General features: G+C 41.3%; 1 protein-coding gene across 4 annotated transcripts in view; it reads right to left on the bottom strand.

Moving 5' to 3' along the window:
• The window catches only part of GRID1 (glutamate ionotropic receptor delta type subunit 1), a 709,085-nt gene that overhangs the window by 68,656 nt on the left and 621,928 nt on the right, over window positions 1-18,501 (bottom strand). For all 4 annotated transcript variants that reach the window (XM_053388290.1, XM_053388291.1, XM_053388292.1 and 1 more), the window contains exons 10-12: window positions 16,892-17,089; window positions 11,929-12,253; window positions 2,749-2,887 (exon numbers count right to left, since the gene is read on the bottom strand). In XM_053388290.1, the coding sequence (XP_053244265.1) occupies window positions 2,749-2,887; window positions 11,929-12,253; window positions 16,892-17,089 (662 nt within the window). The remainder of the gene's footprint in view (window positions 1-2,748; window positions 2,888-11,928; window positions 12,254-16,891; window positions 17,090-18,501) is intronic.

Genomic DNA, 18,501 nt, shown 5'->3' with positions numbered 1-18,501 from the left:
GTGAGGTGAGTGAGGCTGAGAGACTTCAGAAAAGTGTGACTAGCCCAAGGTCACCCAACACCTATATGTGGAGGAGCAGGGACGCAAACTCGGTTCACCAGATTACGAGTCCACCGCTCTTAACCACTACACCACACTGGCTCTCTGCACCACACTGGCATAGACATATACCCAATGTCTATGCCAAAACCACATCCATCTGGAATCAATAATGTTGTGGCCTAATTTGAACCAAAAGAATATTGTCACGGGTAGTCCTTTCAAGACATGTTGCGGGATGGCAGGTCATGGCTCCTGGGCACATAAAGAGTTTATCACTGAGCTCAAGGGGGGGAAACTCATAGAAAACAGAAACACAAGCTTAAAGGCTAAGCCATACAGTCTATCATGGAAGGAATACAGTAATGGGCTATTCTCTGTTTGGAGGTAACAGTGGAGAAAAGTGCTCCATGGATAATTTTAACAGGTAAGGAATTTCAAATGCAGAATATAGCAGCACTCAAGCACAAGTTCTTCTGCTGAGCTGGAAGGTTTTCAGAGAAACAAAAGACACTTTCAGCTTCTTTAGAACTGAGCTAATCTACTCCAGCAACAGGGAAAGGCATACCCTCCAACATTTCTCAAATGAAAATAGGGACGTCCTATTCCAGAATAATCATAATAATTTTATTATTTGAACCCCACCCATCTGACTGGGTTGCCCCAGCCACTCTGGGTGGCTTCCAACATATAAAAATGAAATACTAAACATTAAAAAACTTGTCTGTGCTGGTCTACCTTCAGATGTCTTCTAAAGGTTGTATAGTTCTCATCTCCTTGGCTTATGGGTCACATAACTCCATGCATTCCAACATTTATCCAATGTAAATAGAGGCTTCCTACCATACACTCCAACATTTCTCAGATGGAAATAGGGGCGTTCTAAGGAAAAGTGGGACATTCTGGGATCAAATCAGAAACCAGTATGGCTTTTGTAAATCCAAGGCTGTCCCTGGAAAATAGGGACACTTGGAGGGTCTGGAAAAGACTGAGGCCTGCAAATAGTTCTTTAGTGTTAAGTTGAGATGGAAGAATCAATTAATGTTTCCAGAAAGAAATGTGAGAAGAAAATTACACATATATATATTTAAGCAGGTGTCTTCAGATGAAATTGTCTTGCTGTCTCCTTTGTACATTATCACTGACTGTAACGAATCAGCTGGAAGCTGGCTCTTGCCAATTTTGTTGACAGCTGGATGCAATTGCACCTCAGGATGAATGGCTGGAAGTTTTAATCACTGACACAGAGAAAGGTAAAAAGGCTAAATGTACTACTAAGGGTAAAACTATGAAGTACTTTTATAAGCCAGGGAGATTTACCATGCTGATATATGATGCGTACTATCTTCCACTCTACTGCTTCCAAGACCTCTGCTGCTCTCAGTGCAACCACGCTGTGGAAGCGTGTTCCCTTACGCACGTGCAATTTTCGGCGCATAACTATATGAAATGACACATACAACTGAGGTTACACAAATACATCCCGCAAACATTAAGGCCAGATGTTCTATAGTTTTTGCTTCATGAGCCTGTGCAGCTGTAGCCATATGGCAGATCCTAGAGCCTGGCCTCTCAAGCAGAATTAACATTTTTCAATAAATAATAGCACTGCAGTTTCCCAGCATTGACAGTTTCAGAGGAAATTTTGAATTAGTTTCTGATAAGCGATGGCAAAACAAAGTTAGGCGGGTGAGGCTTTTTCATTCCAAGTGGGTATTTCTCACAAACTGCAACTGCTGTCCCCAAACCTTTTCAAATGCCCTCCTTCCTGCCCAATACACCCTTCTTCATGTTTACAGATCGAGGTTGAATCCTGACAAGACAGAAGTACTGTTTTGGGGGGACAGGAGGTGGGCAGGTGTGGAGGACTCCCTGGTCCTGAATGGGGTAACTGTGCCCCTGAAGGACCTGGTGCACAGCCTGGGAGTCATTTTGGACTCACAGCTGTCCATGGAGGCATAGGTTAATTTGGTGTCCAGGGCAGCTGTTTACCAGCTCCATCTGGTACGCAGGCTGAGACCCTACCTGCCCGCGGACTGTCTCACCAGTGGTACATGCTCTAGTTATCTCTCGCTTGGACTACTGCAGTGTGCTCTATGTGGGGCTACCTTTGAAGGTGACCTGGAAACTACAACTAATCCAGAATGCGGCTGCTAGATTGGTGACTGGGAGCGGCTGGCGAGACCACATAAAACCGGTCTTGAAAAACCTACATTGGCTCCCAGTACGTTTCCGAGCACATTTTAGAGTGTTGGTGCTGACCTTTAAAGCCCTAAATGGCCTCAGTCCAGTTTACCTAAAGGAGCATCTCCACCCCATCGTTCTACTTGAACACTGAGGTCCAGCGCCGAGGGCCTTCTGGCGGTTCCCTCCCTGCGAGAAGTGAAGTTACAGGAAACCAGGCAGAGGGTCTTCTCGGTAGTGGCGCCCACCCTGTGGAACGCCCTCCCATCAGATGTCAAGGAAATAAACAACTACCAGACTTTTAGGAGACATCTGAAGGCAGCCCTGTTTAGGGAAGCTTTTAATATTTGATGGACAATTGTATTTTAATATTTTGTTGGAAGCCGCCCAGAGTGGCTGGGGAAACCCAGTCAGATGGGCGGGGTATAAATAATAATAATAATAATAATAATAATAATAATAATAATAATAATAATAATTAAAATGTTCAGGTTTCTCGGCTATGTAGTAGGGAAAAGCTCTTACCTGATAGGATTGTCCATTCTGTTCACAGTGAGAAACGCCGCTAAGTTCGCTGTGTAGGATGAACACACAATAAGAGTGAAGAGCCACCAGCTACCCATCACAATCCGCATCGCCATGGAATTGACTGCAGATTCACCACCTGAAATATAAGAAAATGAGTGAGCTCTTGGGAACTTATTTACAAAGGCTAATGCCCGTCTATAATTCCTGTCTTGTAGTTATCTGTTAGCATTCTAAGCCCACAACTTTTGTATTTTAATGAACATCATCATAAAAAGCTGGATGTACACACACACAAAAAGAAACACACATTTACATAATTGTGGGGATTAAAAGACGAAATGCTACAGTTCTGCGAACTCTGTACCATGTGATCTATCTGCTTGTGTAGATCAAGTTTTACACTACAAGTTGAAGGTTGTATATTTGAATACACAGCCATGGGGGGTGGAAGCCACACTCCATGACAAAAAATGTGCATGTTAGGGAATTTAATAGTCTGCATCCCAATCCCTGAGACAACTAGTTTTTAAGGGCAGGGAGGAATATTCAACTATAGAGCAATATTTAACCATGAGAGAACCTATTTATCATTTGCCCCACCACCTCTTGCTCGGTGAGTTAAAGGAATGTGTAAATTGGCTCTGAAATTCCCAAGTGGTTTACTGAAACATAACCGAAAACATCAAAACATTAATGACATATTTTTACTGCTACTTCTTGGTTTATAGCACTCCTTGTAACATGTCTAAAATTAGACACTGGACCTGCACGTGCCTCATGGGCATTTATTTTACTATTATAAACATGTTTTTCATCAAAATTTGGACATACTGAGACAAATACATATTTGACCCGGGAATGTTCAGAACCCTTCTGAGAAGTTTCCCTGGTCCTGTCAACATTGTGATTTCCTCAAAATCCCTCAGGAATCCATTTGTGCTTTGCATTCCATTTTAGAAGTAATCCACTAAAAGCTAGAACTCACTGAGAAGCGTCCACAGTTTTAGTGAAACTCTTTTGGCTTCTCCTAAAATTCAGAAAGATTTTGCTTGTTAAGAAGCTAAATTCAGTTCAGATCTTGGTGGCAACTCTATTGGGCACAACCCAAAGAAAAACATTTCCCACAGACGTGTTTCCTCAGTGCGATGTCAAAAATCACCATGTAATGGGACAAACTGGTTGTGCGAAACCATATTTAGGGTGAGTGAAACATCACATTTATTTATTTATTTACTCCATTCATATCCCACAGTTAGAAAGGAAAGTGTAATGGTATAGGAAGCAAAAAGTTGTAAATCCCCATACTATACTATAGAAAACTATAAAACTAATCACCCCAAGCAAAGATGGTGGCGTTAGTTATTTATTAAGATAAAACAAATTATGAGCAAGAGACTATGGCGTTAGTAATATCATTTCTTGCTCTGTCTTTAAATCATTTATGGGGATAGATGATTCCTACACAATTGTGCTTCTCCTTTAATTCAAAGGCACATTCGCTATCAGTCAATCTTTGATTACACCTGTTGTTGGTTGCTTAATTTAAAGTGCCTCTTTTTTTATATTACTGAAGCTTGTGAGACAACTATCTCAATGAGACCACATTTAGTGGGCAAAGTTTCCCATTAAAAGTTTTGCATCTTGCTCCTCTCCCAATTTCTTTTCTAACAACCTTGCAAGATGTATCCTTATAATTAAGGGGGGGTGTTACTTCCATGCGGTAATCAACAAAATTCAGCTTGAAATGCAAGACTTCAAATGAAGTCAGTTGACAAAAGAACACATTCGGGAATAATCTAGAAAAGAAGAAGAAGAAGATCTCTATAATTCAATTTGTTTTGGTTACAGATTTGCTTATATCTAACTTTGAAATTAAAGGGCCAGAAGATTTTTATATGTAGCTGGATCATTCCTATTAACTTGTGGAAGGTTAAAGAATAATGGAACAAGCTCTAATCTACTCTTCACATTATTATTTACCAGACACTAGGCAGGGTAGGACCATTGTTGTCTTTATTTACTGCCCCCCCCTTTCGCATTATTTGATCTGATTCAGTGACATAGAGTTTACATTCTTAGGAATCTGCTTCACTGCATGATGAGATGAATGCATTGAACTAACTCTCCCCCCAGTAGGAACACAGGCTGAAAACAGGTATAATACTGACACTGCAAAAAGAGTGCAGCAGTTAGGGAGGGACGTCCTTTTAGTGGTGAATGCCACAGTGGACCCTGCACTCCATGGAAAATTCCTCTTGCCCTTTAACCTCTGCTCTTTCAGTCACTGATCCGATTCACATACAGAGTTTAGCTACGAGAACAACAAAATAATGTGGAGAGGATTTTCCACATGTTCAAAACAAGGATGGAGGAGGAATTGAACAGATTTATACACTGAATACGGCAGTTTCACTCTGACCGAGTCTTGTCTACATCGGACTGCCTATTTTACTGAGTGCCCTCTAATACCTCAGCAGCTCATTCATAGTCATCTACATTTCTGCAGTATAATTATGTAACTGTATTAAGACATATATGTTATTTCAGAGGTACACACATTTCTGTATGTATCTGTTTATGTACTGGTTACTTTAGGAAACCTGGGTTGTATATGCATAACATATGTGAGAGCTGTTGGGGATTCTTCTGCTACAGTAGCTTGGCTCAAAGAGGCAAGGTAGCTTATGTGTTTGAGACAGACCTTGTATCAGAAAATTTATTTCAGAGGCTCAGCTAGCTTTTATAGGGCAATGCACATCAACTGGAGCTACAGTTAGCAGCTCCTGACCGCTGCGAGTAATTTTTACTCCAGTCACTTTTCAAAAAGTTCACCTGCACTTAAGACTAATGGCACTTAAGGCTTTTTTTATTTATTTTTTTTTATAATATTTTTTATTACGTTTCTTTCCAACTTTTATACATTGCAAGCAAATAAGGAATTTACAAGAAACCATTTTTTTTTTTTTTTAACAAAAATCCCAATTTGGACTTCCCCACCCCTTCCGATTCTGCGTTCTTTATATTAACAATGTCAGCAATTTGTTACCTTATGTCATACCTTATTGTAACTTTTACATGTTATGTATCTAAATTCAATATATTGTGTCACAGTTTTTATACCTTTAAAATAAACGTAACATGTTCAGTTCATATTATCTCCTTTTCTCTTTTATCACTTAGTTTACTATTTACTTAATCATAATTGCTAAAGCGTATCATTTCGAAATCATGCACAATCTTAAGATTCATACAGTTTATAATACTTTTGCAAGTAGTCTTTAAACTTTTTCCAGTCCGCCTCAGTTGTTTCTACATCCAAATCTCGGATTCTGCCGGTCAGTTCAGCTATCTCCATGTAGTCCATCAACTGCGTCTGCCATTCCTCCAGCGTGGGTAAATCTTGTGTCTTCCAGTTCTTTGCGATAAGTATTCTTGCTGCTGTACTAGCATACATAAACAAAGTTCTGTCCTTCTTTGACACTTTCTGGTCTACCATGCCCAACAGGAAGGCCTCTGGTTTCTTGGGAAAGGTATACCTAAATATCTTTTTCAACTCATTATAAATCATTTCCCAGAAAGCCTTAACCCTTGGGCATGTCCACCAGAGGTGAAAGAAAGTCCCCTCTGCTTCCTTACACTTCCAACATTTATTGTCAGACAGGTGGTGTATCTTAGCTAACTTGACTGGGGTCATGTACCACCGGTATATCATTTTCATAATGTTTTCCTTCAAGGCCGTACTTGCCGTGAATTTCATTCCGGTGTTCCATAACCTTTCCCAGTCTTCAAACATAATGTTGTGTCCAACATCCTGTGCCCATTTAATCATAGCAGATTTAACTGTCTCATCCTGTAAGTTCCACATAAGCAGCAAGTTATACATTCTAGATAACAGCTTTGTCTTTGGTTCTAACAATTCTGTCTCTAGTTTCGACTTTTCCACCTGGAAACCAACTTTTTTATCCATTTTGAAAACCTCTTGAATTTGAGCATAATGTAACCAATCTCGCACCTTATTTTTTAGTTTGTCCTGGCTCTGCAACTTCCAATTGTCTCCAATTTTTTCAGTCAGTTCCCAATATTTCGGCCAATAGGCCTCCATATTGGGTCTTTTTCGGGCCTTGGCCTCCACTGGTGATAGCCACCTCGGAGTTTTACTCTCTAGTAAGTCTTTATATTTCATCCAGACTGCAAAAATTGCTTTTCTGACAATGTGACTTTTAAACAATTTATGTACTTTAACCTTGTCGTACCATAGGTATGCGTGCCATCCAAAAGCATTATTAAAACCTTCCAGATCTAGGACATCAGTGTTTTCCAACAAGAACCAATCTTTCAGCCAGCAGAAGGCTGCAGCTTCATAATACAACCTCAGGTCCGGCAGGGCAAACCCCCCTCTTTCTTTTGAATCTGTTAATATTTTAAACTTTATTCGGGGCTTTTTGCCCTGCCAGATAAATCTAGATATATCCTTCTGCCATTTTCCAAAGCAGTCCACTCTGTCCACGATCTGTAAGGTTTGAAACAAAAATAACATTTTCGGCAACACATTCATTTTTATCGCTGCGATTCTTCCCAACAAGGAAAGTTTCAATCTTGACCAAATTTCTAAATCCTTTTTAACTTCCAACCAACATTTCTCATAATTATCCTTAAATAAATTCAAATTCTTGGAGGACAAATAAATCCCAAGGTATTTCACTTTTTTAACCACATTCAGTTCTGTTTCTCTCTGAAACCCCTCTGTTTCTGTGTTTGTTAAATTTTTGGTCAGAACCTTAGTTTTTTGTTTATTCAACCTAAATCCCGCCACCCGACCAAATTCCGATATAAGTTCGAGAACTCTTTTTGTACTGGATTCTGGCTCCTGCAGTGTCAAAACTAGGTCATCTGCAAAAGCTTTCAGTTTATATTGTTTCACTCCGACCTCTATCCCTTGTACCAACCGGTCCTCTCTGATCATATTCAATAGCACCTCCAGGACTGAAATAAATAACAGAGGGGATAGAGGGCACCCTTGTCGTGTCCCTTTTTCAATTTTAAATTCCTCCGTCACCACATTGTTCACTATTAGTTTAGCTTTTTGTTCTGAATAGATTGCATGTAATCCATTCTCAAACCCCCGTCCCACTCCCATCCCTTCCAAGTTCTTCTTCATAAACATCCAAGATATGTTGTCAAATGCTTTCTCCGCATCAATAAAAATTAACACCGCCCTTGTGTTCCTATTAGTCTGCAAAAGTTCTAAAATGTCAATGATGTTTCTAGTGTTCTCATATAAATGTCTACCAGGGAGAAAGCCTGCTTGGTCTTTATGAATTACTTCATTTAAAACTTTTTTAAGTCTATTTGCCAAAATGTCTGCAAATATTTTGTAATCCACATTTAGGAGTGAGATGGGACGGTAGTTTTTAAGCTGAGTCTTTTCAGATTCTGACTTAGGTATCAATGTGATGAAGGCTTCTTTCCACGTTTCTGGTGCCCTCTTCCCATCCATGATCTGGTTACATACCTCCAACAAAGGTTGTATCAAATAGTCCTTCAGAACCTTATAATATTTGGAGGTAAGTCCATCCGGGCCTGGAGATTTGCCTAGTTGCATATTCTGAATGGCACCTTCAATTTCCTGTGAGGTTATTGTAGAGTTCAAGATTGATCTTTTATCTTGAGTTATTTTTGATATTCCATTTGTCTTTAAAAATTGATCTATCTCTGATTCTTTCTGGGGCCCCTGTGCATACAGTTCTTTGAAGTATCTGTGGAAGCACTTCCTAATTTCTTCTGGTTTCTGTACCATCCTTCCATCAATCTCTAGGTTTGTTATCGTATTTAGCTTTTGTCTTTTTTTCAGCTGCCAAGCTAATAGCTTTCCACATTTATTCGCTGATTCAAAGGATCTTTGCTTCATCTGTTTTATTTTCCATTCAATCTCCTGATTGATCAATTTTGAATATTCTGCTTGGTGGAATTTAATTTCTCTCAGCACCTCCTTGGACTTTGGTTTGGTTCTCAGTTTTTTCTCTCCTTGGTATATTTTCTCCAATATTTTGTCCTTCTTTCCATTCCAGAGTTTTTTCTTGATTGTATTCTGTTGTATCAGAAACCCTCTCATAACAGCTTTGCTTGCGTCCCAGATCGTTCTTTTTTCAACTGTAGTATTCAGATTTATCTCAAAATAGTCCTTTAATGTTTTTTGGGCCTTTTTCACAATCTCTTGATCTCTTAGTAGTGTGTCATTCATTCTCCATCTGAAGGAACCAGGTTGAGTTAATCTAAGTTCTATTTTCAAGGCATTATGGTCGGAGCATGTTTTTGGGCAGATTTCCACCCTTTTAATCTTGGGTGCCAGCCCCCTGGAGGTCCAGATTTGGTCGATCCTTGACCAAGACAGGTGGGCCTCAGAGAAAAAAGTTCCTTCTTTACCTAAGGGATTCTTTGTCCTCCATATGTCGATCAAATCCAGATTGTCAGTCAATTCGAAAAAAGTTTTGGGCAGTCTGCCGTCTAATGTTAAGTTTTGGTTGTAAGACTTATCCATGTGTGTAGACACCACTCCATTCATATCTCCCATCATTATGATGTTAGCATAATCCAGATAATCCAGCAACGTCTCATGCAGCTTCTTGAAAAATTCCGATTTCCCGTCATTTGGAGCATAAATTCCTAAAATCAATATTTTTACTCCTTGGGTTTGAATTTCAATTGCCAAAATTCTTCCTTGTTCATCCTTAAATAGAAATTTAGGTGTCAGGCTCTCCTTGGCATAAATCACCACTCCTCTTTTCTTTACTTTGTCAGACGAAATAAATTCTTGGCCTAATCTTTTGTTAACCAAAACCTTCCTGTGGAGCCTAGTCACATGGGTTTCTTGTAGGCAAATAATGTCCAATTGTTCTTTCTTCAATATGTGAAATAACCTCCTTCTTTTCTCCGGGGAATTTCCGCCATTTATATTCCAACTGAGTAGCCGCAGAGACATCCTGAACTATTCTGCTACACCTAGAGCGGTGTGTCTTCTTTCTCCTCTGGTTCCGAAGGTGCAGGTATTGCTCCACCTGGGTTGGGTATAGGCCAATTAGCTGCTGCTTCTTTTTGGAGATCTTCTCCGTGATCGTGCTGGAACTTTTGTAGGTCCTCTGGTGATCTTATTTTAACCTTCTTCTGTTTGTAAGTAAATGATAGCCCTTGTGGGAACTCCCACCTGTAAGGAATTGTGTTGAGTCTCAGCAACTTAGCCAATTCTGAATAGGTGGCTCTCAAGTCCAATAACTGTTTAGGAATGTCTCGGTAAATTTCCACCCTTTTCTCTTGTATCACAATTGAGTTTTTGAAGTGTAGGCCTAATATTTTATCTCTCTCCTCCCTTGATCTCAAAGCTATTAGGCAGTCTCTGGATCTATCTTTTCTTACTAATCTTCCCAACCGAAAAGCCGATACAATTTTGAAGTCACTTTCTTCTTTTAAGTCCCAGAACTTTGTAAACTCTGTTGTCAAAAGTCCTATTAGGTCTTCTTGTTCAATTTCTGGGACTCCCCTTAGTCTGAGGTTGGTCTCGCGATTTTTCAATTCCACCAACGAAAGATAGGTTTGTTGGTCCCCTATCTGTTTATGGAGAGGCTTGACTTCTGCTTTAACTTCCTCGACTTCTTTTTTAGCTGATGTTGCGATTTGAACGGCTTCCCCTGCCAGTTTACGATTCTCTTCTGTTGCTCCTTGCAATTTTTCAATTGCTTGGGTATGTTGGGAAACCTGATCTGTCAATTTCTGGATCGAGGATGTTGCTTGGTCAATTTTTGTTGATTGATTATCAATTTTTTGATTTATTGCTGACAATTGTTCCAAAACTTGTTTCAGTACTGCCTCAGCTCCTCCTGCTGCCATATCTTCCTCTTCAGATTTTTCAGGCTTTTCGGTTTCTACTTTTTGTGTCGCAAGCACAGCTGGAACTGATAGTCTACGTCCCTGAGTTAAAGTTGTTTGCAAAAGCTGTGCTTGCTTTTTTACTTTCTCTTTCTCCTTAGCTTCCTTAGCTTTGGCTGCTCTTGTCTTTCCCGTGCCACTCATCAGTCAATGTTCAAAAAGTTCACCTGCACTTAAGACTAATGGCACTTAAGGCTTTTTTTAAAGCCACAAAGCATAAATACTACAACAATTATATATATATATATATATATATATATATATATATATATATATATATATATATATATAGTGGGGGGAAAACCTCAGCACAATTGCATAAGCCATAAAATACTACCCTCCTAATGTCCTAAAATAACAAACAAACCATATTTATATGGGTGTTTTCAAAAGTAGAATAATTTATATGTGGGGGTATTGTTTTTATTTTTTTCTGTATTATGTATTACTGCCTTTTTATATTGTAAACCAACCTGTGAAGGGCAGTATAGAAATTTAATAAATAATAATAAAATCATGTCGTGTTCACTCACAAGTATATAATTTGGCACAAAGAGATTATTTTGAGTCAGCTTAAAAGATCAACATAGTGTTTTGTGTATCACTGCCCTAGAATACTACAGTGGTGCCCCGCAAGACGAAATTAATTTGTTCTGCGAGTGTCTTCGTCTTGCAGGTTTTTTCATCTTGCGAAGCACCGCTATTAGCGGATTAGCGGATAAGCGGCAATTAGAAGATAAGCGGCTTAGCGGCTATTAACGGCTTAGCGGATTAGCGGATAAGCGGCAATTAGCAGATAAGCGGCATAGCGGCTTTAAGAAAAAGGAAAAAACTCGCAAGAACCCGAAAAAAAATTCGTCTTGTGAGGCAACCCCATAGAAAAATTCGTCTTGTGAAGCGGCAAAAAAATCGGAAAACCCTTTCGTCTTGTGCGTTTTTCGTTTAGCGAGGCATTCGTCTAGCGGGGTACCATTGTACTTTTAAAGTGTGAGGGAGAAATAAAATAACAACTAAAAATGAGACTTTAACAAGCAGCTCGGAGTACAGAAATATACATGTTTTGTGCGCTGTGAAATCACCCTATGTCAGCTCAAAGTGTATTGTCAGTAGCAGAACAAGTTCTGTAATGTACCCTTCAAGCAGTTATTTGCGAAAGGTTAGTCCACGGCCTACCCTTTTGTGCTGAGACTGAAAAGTAGTGAATAGCCATCAGTACTGTGGGTTTTTTGTCAGACAGAAAAATACTTGACCACGTACCTTGCTGAACAAAGGCCCCGTACACAATCCAAATGGCACTGTGAAGTGTGGAGGAAGCGGAGGCAGCGGACTGAGAAGAGTTCTGGGCTCTTACTGCTTGGATTCGGTTCAGCACAAAGATCAGGACGCCAACAACAGGGATGGCCGCAGCGATGCAAGCCCACACCGCAAAATCAAAGGGGGCAAAGAGAGAAAAGATGTTGATCTTCTCTTCTGGTTTCTTGATCAGGATTCCTACAGAATAATCCATATAGCGCTTGCTGAAGTCTACAACACTCTCCCGTTCCGGTGTGATAGTGATGGCGGAGATGGCCAAGTCAGCTCTCTGCAAAGGGAACAGAAACAATGGTCAGAGCCTTTCCTGGTCCAGCGGAACTGTTTGCCATTCAGCAGCAAAGGAAAGGTGGGAAGGAGGGAGAAAAACTGCTAGGTTCTGCTCCGAAAAAGTTATGGCGGAGAGGGGGAAAAACAAGCCCCACTCCACCAAAGTCCAGGACTAGATGCAGCAATCCTCTCTGGCTATTTGCAAAAAGGGAAAAAAATTAAATATCTAGCCCTGCTGTGCTGCAGGGTTGAAGTGATTGGCGTCAGGAAGCACCACAGAGCTGGGAATAGATGAATTGGTGTCTAAATGGTGCTGTAAGGCTTTTTAAAGCAAGGAGGGGATGCCATCTGAGCTCCGCTTCAGGCAACAAAACATATTGGACTGGCGCTGGCCTCTGCATATTTTAAGTCCTTCAGAATGAAGAAGGGCTGGTGACATTATCACTGGTGTGGACACAGATTCTGGTGGGGGAAGGATGCAATGCCCTGCTTAGCATAAGGGCAGCAAGTTACCGTATTTTTTGCTCTATAAGTGTAATGGTTCTAGGGGTTGCTCATGCGTAAATCGGTGCCAACACCTGGCTGGGTTGCCTGAGTGAACCTTTTCTGTCCGGACAGCCATGGCTGTCTCAATCACTGGCAGAATCCGTCAGTGGGCGTTTCTTGAACTTCTTCTTCCAGCAAAGAACTTGAACTTCTTCCAGCAAAGAAGCTCTTTGACGCCTAGTCTCCTCCTACTCTCCCTGCGCAGAAGCCTTCTGCGCAAGAAGGGTGTAGGCAGCAGAGGACCCTCACTCTCCCCGCTGGTTCCCGGCAAGGAGTCATGGGACTGCCTCGCTGATTCCCCCATCTGCCCCCCTTCTCCACTGGTGCTACGCTGATTCCCTTCCCCAGAAGACGGGCTGCCTCTCCCCATCCCGGGACACTCTTCAGAATCCCTCTGGAGCTCTCTCTCTCCCTCTGGCCCTGATGGCAGTTCCCTGACAATAAGACTCACTTTTTCCCTCCTAAAAAGTAAGGGGAAATGTGTGTGCGTCTTATGGAGTGAATGCAGGCTGCGCATCTATCCCAGAAGCCAGAACAGCGATCCCTCTTGCTGTTCTGGCTTCTGAGATTCAGAATATTTTTTTTTCTTGTTTTCCTCCTCCAAAAACTAGGTGCATCTTGTGGTTTGGTGCATCTTATAGAGCGAAAAATACGGTAATTAACTTTGGGTGGAAATTCTCCTGTTTCCTTCTTAGGCTGCAGGTGATGGCATGAAGGTTTCAGTGTTCTACCATTATAAAACAAAGAAAGAAAGAAACGGATTTTCTACCCATAGAAAACTAGAATACCACTGGGAGCCTTCCTCTCTTGCATGCTTCCTTTCTTTGTAGGGGAGAGGGTGTTGTGAAGAACATTCAGACTAAATGGTAAAGTCCGGGGGGGGGGGAGGAATGCACAACACGATTTTGTTGTGTATGCAAATGAACTATAATTGCAGGACCCTTATCCATTCAAATAAATTTCAGTACCCAAGGTCTGGGATTCAAAAGGCTGGGATGTGCTGAGTGGAACTGCGACTATTGACTGCTTCAAGTGAAACAGTAGGTCAGCCTATGTCATAACAAAGCTCCTTTGGAAAGTCCCCTCCTTGTCCAGAAAAACCTTCCCATCTGCGGCATATGTGGGGCTGCTCTTTGAAAACCACTCTAGACGCGCAAAACATTTCACTGAACCATTATGAAGAAGAAAGCACAGGGTGCTGGTGATTGCTTATTACTGCATACAACTCGCTGTATGAACTATTAATTTTATGTGCTAACTTGTTTTTGTTCGGACTGTACCCTACATCAATGCATGAATTGTGTTGCAACGATGAATAGAAATGAACAATTAGAAACAAGGTGGAGAAGTTTGCATTCCTAAAACGATTTTGCTGTGAAGAATAAGATGCTGATGGTGTCCCTTTAACACTTAGCAGGAAATGGACAGAGGAGCCCCATAGTCCTGCCCAGGAATTCTATCTTTGTGTGGGATTTGCATATGAGCTCTATACCCACTCCCACTTCCACTTGTGGAAGGTGATGGACTAAAGCAGGGAGCTTCTCTGAGGCCTTCCACCACACAGCTTCTCCCTATACAACAGCCTTTCTCAATCTTGGGTTCCCAGATGTTATTGGACTACAACTCCCATCCTCCCTAGCTAGCAGGATCAGTGGTCAGGGATGATGGGAACTGTAGTCCAAAAACTGCAGGAGGCCCAAGCTTGGGAAACCCTTGTTGAGGGTTGAGAAAGGCTGCTCTACAACTTGGAGGTGGAGCTTTGCATGCCCAGCCCTGCTCATGTGTAGCTTTTTTCACATGTGCAAAACAGCCTATCCTGAATTGCTCCCAAAGCAGACTGATTTTCTGAGGACTGAGTGTGTTATTTCAAAGCAACAAACAAAGAACAAAGGTGACATGAACATCCAGGATAATAATAATAATAATAATAATAATAATAATAATAATAATAATAATATTTCTACTCCGCCTATCTGGCTGGGTTTCCCCAGCCACTCTGGGCGGCTTTCAACAGAACATTAAAAACAGAATAAAACTTCAAACATTAAAAGCTTCCCTAAACAGGGCTGCCTTCAGATGTCTCCTAAAAGTCGGATAGTTGTTTATTTCCTAGACATCTGATGGGAGGGTGTTCCACAGGGTGGGCACCACTACCGAGATGCTTTGAAATAGTGATAAGATTAAGGATATTCCTGTACAGCATTACAGCAATAACAGTTTTTTGATGTTATGTTTTGCTTTCATTTGCATCTTAAACTTTCTCTGAGCAGAAATGCTAGGTGACAAGCAATACAGTATAACGCAATAGAGCAAAAGTATTTGGAAATGGCCACACCATTGAATATAAATGCCTAAGATTTCATTCTATCGCCATGACAATGTTCAACCTCGGTCAGAAATGAAGTGAGGTTTCCTACAAAATATATTCCAGCATCTGTGCTCCTAAGGATTAAATGGTGAAATCTGTTCCGCTTTGCTTTAAGCAGTGTTCACTTAATCCAAGTGAACACAAGTGCCCCCAAATCAGTTGCGACTCAATCACTTTGAGATGTGTTTTCCATTTTCTACATTTTAAAAGTCTCTCTCTCTCTCTTTAAGGCAAAACTATAACTTGCTCTTTGGGAAACCACTCAACTGTTCATTATAAAATAGCATTACTATAAAAAGCATGCATCTAGCCCACTTGGAAATCAAGGTGGAGTGGCTTTTAGTAAGAAAGCGATAGCAGAAAGGATGCCATAAAGCATGTAAGGGGAATTCGTAGTCTGCTGTTGTGTGCATATAATGTACACCCCTGTTTGTAAGTTCCATCCTTTAGCCATTTCACAAAGTTATCTGTTTTAAAGTGGCCACTGGATTTCTCCTCTAAACGAAAATTCAAGTGCAATTCCAAGTTCCTCCTCAGGTGAAACATTTGCAGAATTTCAAGGGGAAACCAAAAAAAGTGTGTTGATAAATCTAGCAAATTTTCACAGGGAGAGATTCCTAGGATTTCACTTATAGGCTAAATTGAAACAGATAGGAAGTTTCTCTTTAGGTAAAATATCTGAGATATTCAAAATAAGCCAATATTGTTTCAATAAAGCTAATGAAATCTTCCAAGGATTTCTGGCACATCCCAAGTATCTACATTTTGATGTTAGAAAGGCAATATTCCAAATATTAGTCTTTAATTGCAGTAATTATTACAGTGGCAATATTTTGAGGCAGGCAAAGTGGCTCCATATAGTTGACATGTTAGGTAAAGGTAAAGGTACCCCTGCCCATACGGGCCAGTCTTAACAGACTCTAGGGTTGTGCGCTCATCTCACTCTATAGGCCGGGAGCCAGCGCTGTCCGCAGACACTTCCGGGTCACGTGGCCAGTGTGACAAGCTGCATCTGGCGAGCCAACGCAGCCCACGGAACGCCGTTTACCTTCCCGCTGGTAAGCGGTCCCTATTTATCTACTTGCACCCGGGGGTGCTTTCGAACTGCTAGGCTGGCAGGCGCTGGGACCGAACGACGGGAGCGCACCCCACCGCGGGGATTTGAACTGCCGACCATGCGATCGGCAAGTCCTAGGCACTGAGGTTTTACCAACAGCGCCACCCGCATCCCTCTAGTTGACATGTTACATATCCTCAATTTAGGTCAAATCCTATACCCATTTACCTGGGAGTAAGTCTCATTAAGCAGGTATAAGGGATTAGGCAGGTATAGGATTGCCTTGTTGAGTTCATTCTCCAATTATTATTATTATTATTATTATTATTATTATTATTATTATTACTACTACTACACTGGTACCTCTGGTTGTGAATGGGATCCGTTCCGGAGGCCCATTCGCAACATGAATAGAACGCAACCCGCAGCAGCGCGTCTGCGCACGCGCAGATTGTGATTCACCGTTTCTGCGCATGCGCATGACGTCATTTTGCACGTCTGAGTATGCACAAGCGGCGAAACCCGGAAGTAATCATGAAGCAAACATATCATGAAGTAAACGTAACATGAGGTATGACTGTATTATTATTAGTTGAATTTATATACCGCCCTATACCTGGAGGTCTCAAGGCAGTTCACAGAATATATAGTCTTTCTGCCCTATATACCTTGTTAATTAGTTCTCCAATCATGCCATTCCATGAGCTGTTATGGAGCTGTTGCCCGTATCTGCCATCTGGAGATTGATAGATCTCATACTTGAAGCCCAGATTCTTCGAAAGTGCATCCAGGACGTCAATGGAGAAGCCTTTATAGCGCTTGGGCTGTCCAAGTATATTCTCAGCCACCATAACGAAAGGTTCTTCCTGAGAACAAAGCAAGGTTTAAGCTGATGCTTAAATGGAAATTTAAAGATGATTAATCAAAGATAGTCCAGCTCACGGTATCAATGGCACCCAGAATGGTGATGTTGCCAAGCCTCCAGCACTTTAGCTTCACATTTATTGGATTGACTTTCCAAGGGGGGTGGGGAGAGACTTCCAGGATAAAAGTGAGAAATCTGTTACTCGTTCTTCCATTATTCATAATTTTAAACCAACCCAAAAATAAATCTTAGAGTGGCTGGCCCCCTGAGGTACTTTTAGAGTTAATGAACTGCACTTTGGAAACCACAAGACGACAGAGGATCCTGTAGGGTGATGGTTTCAATATGACATAGACTACACGCTCACTTGCCAGGGGGATGCCAGCCCAACTGATTTTACTGCCGTTGCTCTTGGCTATCTATGCAAAGTGCTGCTGACATCTTCTTGGGGGTAGAACAGCTCACCTCCTGGACAGACAGGAGATCTGATCATGACTCTTAACAGCTGGAGGGGAGAAAGCGAATAACAGATTGCAGGGGGAGGGGTGTCCTAAAGATCTCACTGAAGCACTCTAAGTTGCTTTAATGCACTGTGATCTTAGAGAATAGCAAAAGCAAAAGGGAGGGGGGACAAAGAATTGAAGCTGCGAGGTGGAGGGGGCTTGCATACATCATATTGCAGACTAGAGTCTCTTTTCAACTTGGATTTGACATCACAAACAAGCAACTGGCATGCCCATACACTTTTGATACAGAAAGAAAACAACATATTGAGGTCACAATGTTCAACGCAGCAAATAACTTCTAAGCTAGGTGCTGTTTTTGCAAGTACATTGTAGGTTTTTCTTTTTCCAGAGCTGCAGTAGGTTAGGAAATCAGCCTTTCTCTTTTTAGTTTATTTAGTTCAAAATCTGAGCCATAAGTCAGATAGCACCCTGCAACATTTTAGTGTGTACATGGAATCCCACACCTCTAAAAAAACCTCATTATCATTGTCAATGGACATTTCTAAAGGAAGTTATAAAACAAAGCATGGAGACAACTCTAAGATGGCAGGCAGCACCTTTGGCAGGCAGCACCTTTGCTAACGAAGCTTAAGCACTGTTGCTAAGTTACCAGGTGAAGGAATGTTGACCATCCCACCTTGGACTCCCAAAGCAAAAGAAAAAGCAGGAGAAGCCAGATGGAGGGTAATGCTGCGGTAAGTTTGTTCAGGCAACTTCCTCGTGTCCACGTTATTTCATCCACTCTCCAAACATACTGCCTGGTATGAAAGCGCTTACTGAAAAGAATGAAGAGGCCTACCCCTGCTTTAAATTAAGAGTGGGAACTTGGGTGTGGGAGATAAGGATTTGGGTCTGCTGAGGGAGTTTAGAGTGTGGGGAGGGAGATTGGTTTGACCCCAGCCTAGAA

This window comes from Podarcis raffonei, chromosome 5 (genome assembly GCF_027172205.1).
Source record: "Podarcis raffonei isolate rPodRaf1 chromosome 5, rPodRaf1.pri, whole genome shotgun sequence".
Taxonomy (NCBI): domain Eukaryota; kingdom Metazoa; phylum Chordata; class Lepidosauria; order Squamata; family Lacertidae; genus Podarcis; species Podarcis raffonei.
Note: the sequence above shows the minus strand (reverse complement) of the source record. Positions and strands in the feature narration are given on the sequence as shown.